Source organism: Hibiscus syriacus, unplaced genomic scaffold, assembly GCF_006381635.1.
Source record: "Hibiscus syriacus cultivar Baekdansim isolate YM2019G1 unplaced genomic scaffold, ASM638163v2 tig00116959_pilon, whole genome shotgun sequence".
Classification (NCBI taxonomy): domain Eukaryota; kingdom Viridiplantae; phylum Streptophyta; class Magnoliopsida; order Malvales; family Malvaceae; genus Hibiscus; species Hibiscus syriacus.
In genome coordinates, this window is record NW_024063485.1 from 81,409 (window position 1) to 91,704 (window position 10,296).

Sequence of the window (10,296 nt, forward strand, 5' to 3'; positions counted from 1 at the left end):
ACTTCGAACATCAATTTTTTGTATGCATCGTTCTTAGAAAATGATGTCCAAGGAGAATTTTGGAGGAAGTGTTAGTACTATAACACCAAAAAATTTGGGCTAGTAGTTTCGAGTTTACCCGAGAGGTAAGTGGACGTCATAGATTTCATGGTTTAAGTTGTTGGGTTTAATTGGGTTAAATTTTGGTCCAATTAGCCATAAAAAGGGGATTTTTAATTATGAGATAAATTAAAAAGGACCAAATGAGTAATTATACCATTTATAGAAATTCAAGATATAATTTGGCCATTTATAGCATTTTGAACGTGTGTTTTCCCTTTTCTCTTCGTTTTCTTCCATTTTTCTTCTCCTCTTTATCTTCAAGGTCAAGCTAACGTAAGTGTTTAAGCCTTTTTCATGTATCATTTTCATTCATAATCCCCCTAGCAACGTTTCTTTAATGAAATCAAAGTCTTGTTTTAATTATAGCTAAGGAAAAGTGGGGGTTTCATCCAAATCACGAAGAAAAAGAGTTAGATTAAGAAAGAAGCTTCATTTCGGGATTCTAACATCAAGGTAGTGCATTTCTATTCACTTTGAGTATTAAGATTTCATAAATTTCAAGTATTTTCTAGGATTTGAGTATTTAAACATTTTAGGGTTTATATTTGATATTATGATCAAATAACGTTTTAGGTGTTATTAATGCATTTTTATGACACCTTATGACCTTAAACAACTGACTAAAGCTTTAGAACAAGATTATAAATCAAATCATGGACTTTATAATGATTTTTGGGTGTTTCCTATACCGAAAATATCCATTTCAGAGTTTGAGTATCGATACTGCTATGAACAATATGGATACTGGATGAATTGGGGCAAAAATTAGTGTTTCTGGCAGAGAATATCGATACTGAGGGAAGTAGTATCAATATTGGATGCTTGATATCGAGACCGGATACCCAGTCTCGATATGGCCATGTCTCCATATCTAATGACTGGTCTTCATATCGAAGGATTGGTCTTCATAATGAAAAACCTGTCACCATATTGAATAAACAGGTATTCATACTGAATGCTTGGTATAAAGACCCAAAGTGGTTAAGTGACTTCAAGAAGTAAAATATATCCCTTATGGGGGTTTAGAGCGAGTAACTAAGAATGAAGGATCATTATAGAGGACATACCAAAAAGCAGTATGATGAAATAATCAAACTATAAAATATAGAAATCATGTACTACGAGAATGTCAGCCAATGGTGGGCGAACAGTTAACTCGAGGGTGAATTAAATAAAGATGTAGCAAGAGTAACTAGAGTGTCACGACTCAGAGTTGAACCTGAGTCAATTATAGGGATATTGAATAGTACAACAAATGAATAAAAACCACAGAAGTCATTGTAAAAAACCCTGATACAGGTAGAAATTTCTTTGGAGGCAAAGAATAACTAAAACGCCCTTAAGTAATGACCGACCAACATATAATAGCTTAATAAATAACAATAGTATCTTACTAATAAGCCTTCACATAATGTTCTACATGAGAGAATGAGCAAGATAGCAGTTAGCAAGAGGACGGTCTCACTTTAGTGAGTCCAGCTAAGCTAGGGTATAGCCAGGTTACCTTAGTTGTCATAGTGTAGCATTGTCAGTGCGCGAGGCACTTCAAGAGCTAGCTAGGGCGCTAGGACGGAACACTTACGAGGATTTAGTTAGCGATGTCAGTTTTGTGTGGCCTTTGGGTCTTATATATACATGTATAGTTGCATCATTCCATGACCTCAGTTATCAAAAAAGGTTGGCTTGATGTTGTGTGATACTAAGCCAACGCTTCAGTTGAGTGGGAATATCCGATGTTGTTTGATACCGAGATTCTTTCTCGATGGTCTACCTGAGCTATGTGATACTAAGTGAGCATCCAACATATTATAGGGGACTTTACCTATGCTATGTGATACCGGTACTCCCTTCTAGTAGGTTAGTATCTGATGCTATTTGATACCAAATACTACCACAACAAAGTCAGTGTTGTATTTAGACAATCAATAGTACAATCATGTTTGAATTCAGATAATGCGCTTGAGTCTTAGTGTCACATTTAGATAATGCGTAGCATTTACAGTTATTAAAGTTAGAGACCCTTAGAGGTTTACTCTTGGTGAGACCCCTACTTCAGAGATAGAACAACTAAGCCTTAAGTAGGTAGCACTTGATCTAGATCATGCATGAACCTACTGCTTAGAGCCACATCTTTAACATGCTTGCGTTTATGAAATTCTTATGTTGCTCTAAGTTAGAGATTATACTATTGGGATTTGTAAGCTCAGCCTTCAGATGTTTTCAGTTGGCATGATTATAGAATGGAATTTTGGAACCCTCAAAATGCTAAGAGAAAATAAGATGATAAATGGAATTTTAACCATTAGTCACCCTAACTAATTGTGTGAGGCATGTCTCATATGCAAGCATGCAAGAATGAGTTTTTCAAAAGAAGCAACATCAAGAGCAATCAAACCTTTTCAACTTGTTCATACCAATGTTTGTGCACCAATCACTCCACCATTATTTGATAAAAGTAGATTCTTCTTTCTTTTCTTATTGATGATTATAGTAGAAAGACTTGGTTTACTTCTTGAAGCATAAATCTGAGACCTCTGGTATTTTAAAAAAATTAAAGCTATTCTCGAAAAGGAAAGTGACTATAGAATAGAATCTTTAAGGTCTAAAAGAAAATGTGAATTTACTTCCAGTAAATTCAATGGTTTTAAAAAAACACATTGAATTCGTCGTTCTTTGACATTGCACATATCGCCATAACAAAATGGAGTTATATAACATAAAAATAGAAGCGATCTTAATATGACCAAGAGTATGATGAAGGAAGAGAACATACCTATAGATTTTTGGGCCAAACCTGTTTCATGTGAAATTTATTTGCCCAATCGCTCGCCAACAAAGAAAGTGGACAATGTAACTCCTCGAGAAGTTTGGAGCAGAAGAAAGCCAAGTGTGAGACATTTTCGAATACTTGGAAGCATTGTCTATGCACATGTATCGGATCGAGGTAGATCCAAACTTGACGATCAGAGTTCTAAATATGTTTTGAATCAAACTTCAAAAGCAACAAGTTCTACTATCCAAGCAATGGAAGAATTTTTATAAGTTGTGATGTTAAGTTCGATGAACAAGCAAGTTGAAATTGAGAAACACAAGAAAAAACCCAAGAAGTGAAATCACAAGTTTTGAATCCTCCGCAGGACAAGACTCCTCCATCTTCACATGAACCGATCCATGACGAAACATATGGTGAAAGCTCAAGTTCCAGAGAAAGCCATTAATAAAATCCATTAAGAAGAACAACACTTGGGTGTTATCAAAATTTCCAAAAAGTCATGATGATGTAGGGATCAAGTGGATTTTCAAGAAAAGAATAATATATACAAAAGCTGGCATCAAAGAAATGTTCAAATTAAGTGGAAGTGTAGAATCAAAATAGACTAAAAACTCTAATTGATCAAGAAGAAGAAAAACTCTCTTTAGAATAATCTCACAAAATTGCAAAAGGAAAGAACTCTTAAGAAAGCTTTCAAATGCTTATAATTAAGCTTTGATTGTTGGATGATAAAACTCAAATACAAGTAGGGTATTTATAGGTTACAAGAAACAATCTAAACCACTCATTAAAATAAGCACTAAATAATATAAACCATTGAAAATAAAACATGAGAAAAATACTTAATTTTCACCTAACCAAATTGATGTAAGCAATGACATCAAAACTAAATTGATGTAAGCAATGACATCAAATTAATTTAGGTGTGAACTTATTTAGGCTAATATTGAATTTTCAACACTTCCCCTCAATGTTAGCCTCCATTCTTTGAATCACGCCATGCTGACGACGAAAATGTTCAAACTTTCCAACACTCAAGCTTTTTGTAAACAAGTCAGCAATTTGCTCATCTGTATTGATTTGTCTCATCTCAATCTCTTCTTGCAAAACTTTTTCCCTAACAAAGTGCTAATGTACTTCCACATGTTTAGTTCTTGCATGAAAAACAGGATTCTTCGCCAGCCGAATTGCTGATTGGTTGTCACAGTACAAAGGAATTGCATTATCTACTGGTTGATGTAGATTATTCATCAACCGTATCAACCATGTACTCTCTTGAGCTGCCATTGTTGTTGCTCGATACTCAGCTTCAGTGGTTGACAATGATACCGTTGGTTGTCTTTTGCTACACCAAGAAATTGTTCCGGAGCCAAGCTTAAACACATACTCAGGATGATCTTAACTCTAAAAACCCATTGGTTGGGTCATTTAGATATCTCGATCTAGCTCTCTATGAAGAAAAGCATTCTTCACATCCATCTGCCACAAATTCCAGTCTTTGTTGGCTGCAAGTGCAAGTAGGACTCGTACGGTTACAAGTTTTGCCACTGGACTAAATGTTTCATCATAGCCTAGTCCATACTATTGAGAGAAACCACGAGCTACCAATCGTTCCTTGTACCTCTCGATTGACCCATCTGGACGTCGCTTTATCTAGTAAAACCATTTTCAAGATATGGGTTTCACATCTTTTATCTTTGGCACTATATCCCAAGTTTGATTTTGCTGAAGTGCATCGATTTCTTCTTTCATAGCTGTCACCCACTCAGAACTCTACGATGCTTCTTCGAACGTCTCAGGCTCTGTTACTTCTTCAATTATAGCTGCATTGACATATTTAGGATTTGGTCTTCGTATTATTGTTGACCTTCGGAGTTGAGATTATGGAATTGATTATTCTGTTTCACTAGGCCCACCTTCTTCATTTGGTTGTTGATACACGTCAGTTTGCCAAGGATTCTGAGTCACTCTTTGTTTGACATCATCGCCATTTGGATCTTCTGATTCATCTGAACTTGTTTGGAGTTGAACAACATGCTCCCCCATCTTTTGTAGTAGATTGTCTCCAAATTCTCTCGAATCTGGCAACACCTCCTTCTTTGAGGACCACCAAGAAAATGCTTCATCAAATACCGCATTTCGTGACGTGTAACATCTTCCACTAATTGGATCACAATATTTCCACCCCTTTCTCTGGCTGTCATATCCCACAAAGATACATCTAATATATTTCTTGTCAAATTTGCTCCGTAAATAATCAGGAACAAACACATAACATACACAACCAAATACTCGAAAGTAGCTAACTGTAGGTTTTATGTTCCATAGTTTCTCAAAGGGTAAAACAAATCCTAACCTTGGTTGAGGAAGTCTGTTGGTCACAAAGGCTGCAGTCCTCATTGCTTCAGCCAAAAACCTTCCAGGTACATTCTTTGCATGTAGCATACTTCGACAAATTTCTGCAAGATGCTGGTTTTTTCTTTCCGCTACACCATTCTATTGTGGTGTGTTGGCACAAGTGTACTGATGACGTATTCGGCATTCCCTTAGGTATTTAGAGAACTCATTTGATCTATATTATCCTCCGTTGTCTGTGCGCAAGCAACATATCTTCTTTCCCACTTCTTCTTCAGCTGAGTCTCTGAACTCTTTAAACTTTGAGAAAGTATCAGATTTTTCTTTCATAAAGAAAACCCACACATACCTGAAGAAGTCATCAATGAATGCTACCATGTACCACATACCACTAATTGACTGTCGCTTAACCGGTCTGAACACATCAGAGTGAACCAACTCCAACGGTTCTTTTGCTTTAAACTTCGACTCATCATATGGTAATTGGTATGCTTTATCATACTAGCATCCCACACAGACCGTGTCTGTTCTCACGTCTAGTTGAGGAAGCCCCTTAAGCATCAACTTATTCACCATCACACTTAGCTTGGAATAGCTAACGTGATCTAACCGCATGTGCCATAGATTTGATGTCTCATTTTTTCTTGTCATGTCTACATATGCAGACTCTGCTGACATCACGTAAGTTGACTCCAAACGTCATCCCTCCATTGTTGGTGTTTCTGAGATTTTGACATCACGATAAACCTTCACGTCTTGGGGACCAAATAAGACATAATGGCCTGATGATGTTAGTTGAGCCACAGATAGCAAAATTTTTCTTCATTCCGATGTGAGTTATCGGTAACCTTGAGTTGTCAGCTGTCACCACCACACGACCTCCATTATACTCAGACAGGTTTTGTAACTTCTGTTTGTCACCCGTCATGTGATTTGAGCAGCCCGAATCTACGATCCAATCATTCTTGTAGTCAATCCATTCTGGTGTTGTTACGGTGAGAGCTAATTCTTCTTCTTCCGTAGCAAATAACGCTTCAGCATCCCAACCATCTTCACTATTCTCCTTCGAACTAGAAGTAGCAGTATTACTTGCAACAGGCTTTTTCTTGGTCCAACAGCCTTTTGCCATGTGACCCATCTTCCCGCAGTTGTAACACTTGCCATCAAACTTTCTACTATTACCACGATTCTTGGATGCTCCCCCTGAATGAGGGCCTCCCTTTTCTTGGTAATTTTTCACCTTTTCACCATCCTTTTTAGATCCACTACCAGTATACCGCTGAAAAGTGCCTCTGCTTTTGCTGGTGTAGAGCGCTTCCTCTTCACCCTTCAGCGAGACTCCTCCCATTTGCTTGGCCATGGCTTCTTGACCTGCAAGCAAATTTTTGAACTCAACAAGCGATGGTTATGTCGGTCATCCCTGTATAGCGGCAACAAACCCTCGATATTCGGGTCTCAAACCATGGACAATTATTCTTTTTATCCTGGCTTCCCCAATAGCAGCTGTCGGATCTAATTCTGAAATTTTGCGACATATCGACTTCACCTTGTGAAAGTATTGGGCAACCGCCATGTCGCGTTGCGCCATTGACAGAAGTTCATTCTCGAGAAGTTGTAATTTTGTATCGTTCCTCTTCGAAAAGAGTGTAACAAAAGTGTCCCATGCTTCCTTTGGTGTTTTAGCATCCCGGATGTGCTCCAACATTTCTTCTTCAATTGTGGTCTTTAAAGCAAACATTGCTTTGCCTGCTTTAATTTTCCACTTTCGCAAGATTCCATTGGCATCTTCTGTCGCCGGTTGTGTAACTTCACCACCACCGACAACCTCCCAAAGGTCTTGACCTTGTAAGTATGACTCCATACATGTTGCCCACGTGTTGTAGTTTTTGTTGAACTTCTTGATTCCTCCAACTACTTGAAGATCACCCATCTTAACGGCAAGGCTTTGACTACACTGAACAAGCTTGAGTAACAAATGTGTAGAGTACTAAATTACTCTAAACACAAAGAAGCTCCACAAGGTTTGTAATAACCCCGACAATAACTCAAGAAATATTTTCTGATGTGGAAGATCAGTTAAAAACTGCAGCCACAGAGCATACTCAGAATTTCAAGAGACCTTAAAAACGTGGCTCGGATACCAATTGTAGAATCAAAATAGAGTAAAAACTCTAATTGATCGAGAAGAAGAAAAACTCTCTTTAGAATAATCTCACAAAATTGCAAAAGGAAAGAACTCTTAAGAAAGCTTTCAAATGCTTATAATTAAGCTTTGATTGTTGGATGATAAAACTCAAATACAAGTAGGGTATTTATAGGTTACAAGGAACAATCTAAACCACTCATTAAAATAAGCACTAAATAATCTAAACCATTGAAAATAAAACATGAGAAAAATACTTAATTTTCACCTAACCAAATTGATGTAAGCAATGACATCAAAATTAAATTGATGTAAGCAATGATATCAAATTAATTTAGGTGTGAACTTATTTAGGCTAATATTGAATTTTCAATAGGAAGTGTTGAGTTTTATAATTTAAACATATTCATGTGGATAAGTGTAATTATTCATATGGATAGTTGTAATTGTTCATGTTATTATAAGTAATTATTCAAATGAAAGGATGTAATTGTTCATATGAATAGATATAGCTATTCATATGAAATGATGTAATCATTCAAATAGTCAATTAAAATTCCTATATAAAGGGTTGAAAGTGATGAAACAAAGCAACTCAATTTCAAGTAAATTTTCTTATATTTTATTCTTCCTCTCTATAAGTTTGTATCGTATATTTTCATATCCCAACAACAATTTGGTCACATCTTCTTATCCAAACTTAAGAATTGAACTATTTAATTTTAAATAGTTTTCTTTTGATCTATTAAGTTTTAAAAAGTTGAATTCTTTTTTTATTTTCCAACATAAATTAGTAGATAAAACTATTAATAAAGGTGTTATTCTACTGATGACTAATCAATTAAAAGTAAATGAAATGATCCTCAGAAGGGAGGATATAGGATGGATCGAAGGTAGTTGGAGGTATTTATCCCTTTTGAAAATTCAAAATTATCATATATTTTAGATATTTTATTTGTATTTTCTATTAATAATATATTTTCGTCTTTCTAAAATTTAATAAGATTGTCACCTCCTAATATTTTTTTAAAAAGTTTTTCCCCACCATATAAGGGTGCATTCGATTCGATTTTTCAATAAAAAGATAAATTTAACCGTACTTCAAGATTTTTTTTTAAATTGACGACGAATCATTTAAAAAAAGAAAGATGAAACAATTATCATAAGGGAGTATTTAAAGTTGAATGAAAGTTGGTGGATGAGACAGTTGCCCCTTAAAAATTCAAAATGATCATATATTTGAAATGTTTTTTTATTGGTAATATGTTTAGTTGTCTCTTAAAATTCTACATCTGTCCTTCCAAGGATGCATTAATTAAAGATAAAACACAATAGACATGCAAACACCAGCAGATGTGAATTTAGTTGCCGACACCAGCTAATACAAGTGTTTATTGTAGATTCTGAGAGTGATTAACCAATCCCTATTTGTTCCAAGGGTAACAAATTTTAAAAACTCGCGTACAAGGACCGTTTTTTCTTACATTCCACTCGCAATTATCGGTTTCTTGGCAACCAAAATTCGCTTCCCCATCCCTATATCCCTCGTAAACGTCGAACCAATGCGATTTTCCATTAAATGTCATGCGGCAGAAAAACAAGGTCCGCCCGAACAACCGTGGTATGAATTCGAAATCATAGGATTCCCCGTATGAAAGAACATGTACGCCGAGGTCGTCGTCCTTGGATTTGCAATGGATGGTCAGATCCTGCCTTTCTTCCAAATCGTTATAGATTATTACTTTCTCGTAAGGATCTATGAAACCATTTCTGCTTCTGCCTGCAACAAAAACCAGCGTTGCAGACAGCAACCACAGCAACCTGATTGCCCAAGGATTCATGTTTGCTTCTCATGCTCACCAAAACACCATACAACATTATAAATGATTTTTGAATTGAAACATGCTGCTTTCATTTTTCTAAACTGTTGTAGTTGCATGTAAGTTACATTTCATTCATTGTAATTAATATATATTTTAGTTTTCCTTATATTTTTATCATTAGTTTTTTCGCCTCTAAAATTTTATAAATTAATCTCTCTCTAAAAAATTTAAAAATTTATCCTAACGTAAATCTTGCATGATTTAGCTTAACCTACATGGAATATATACAATTTATTATATACCTTTGAACGAAAAGGAAGGTTGGCTCAATGGTTGAGCGCTCATGTTACCGATCTGGGTCGCTGGTCTCAATTCCTCTAAAGGTTGGTTTTTTTCTTGTATTTGGTTTTCCAAAAAATGTTTTCCTCATTTTCCAGTATTTGGTTGGTAGAAAACAGATGGTCAATGTAATTCATTTTCATGATCAACTGAATTTATTTTGTATTTTATGGAAAATGACTCACGATCTGACTTATTGTAAGTCATTTTACGAACTTTTCAATTTAAAGCATAAACACTCAAAACATTATTATTTTATATTATTTAATATTAATATATTTATTTTAATATCATTTTAATAAAAATATTAATTATTAAATTATATTTATTGATAAATTTTATAATATAAAATTATATTTTATTGTTATAATTATAGTATTATAATATGTAATAAAAATATTTTTCTAATTTTAATAAATAATTAATATAACTTATAATAAATTTATTTTAATAAAATATAATAATCATCATATTTTTATAAAATTGTAGATATAATATTTTAATAATAATATTGACATAAATAATATTAAATAAATTATTCTAATATTTTTAAAATAATATTATTATTTTGTTAATAAATAATTTTTTCATTGTATTTGACGTTTTATAATAAAGAATTTTTAAAAATTTTACCAATCGGTGGAAAATGAATTACACAACATCATCCAAATACAGTAAAATGATTTTCATAAAATGTTTTTTAGGAAATGTAATTCATTTTCCGGAATCTGTTTTCCGTGAAACAAACGGACCCTTTGTGT

General features: G+C 34.4%; 1 protein-coding gene across 1 annotated transcript; it reads right to left on the reverse strand.

The window, feature by feature from the left end:
• Positions 1-8,688: 8,688 nt before the first annotated feature.
• On the reverse strand, positions 8,689-9,214 carry LOC120189790 (S-protein homolog 2-like). The gene is made up of 2 exons (XM_039192979.1): positions 8,858-9,214; positions 8,689-8,751 (listed from the first exon to the last, which is right to left on the reverse strand). Exons 1-2 carry the CDS (start codon positions 9,212-9,214, stop codon positions 8,689-8,691), a joined length of 420 nt encoding a protein of 139 aa, XP_039048910.1.
• Positions 9,215-10,296: the final 1,082 nt, after the last annotated feature.

Coding starts and splice junctions, on each gene's coding strand:
- LOC120189790 (XM_039192979.1), bottom strand. CDS start 9,214: ATGAATCCTTGGGCAATCAGGTTGCTGTGGTTGCTGTCTGCAACGCTG. Junction 8,752..8,857: donor CCGATAATTGCGAGTGGAAT/GTAAGAAAAAAC, acceptor CACTTGTATTAG/CTGGTGTCGGCAACTAAATT.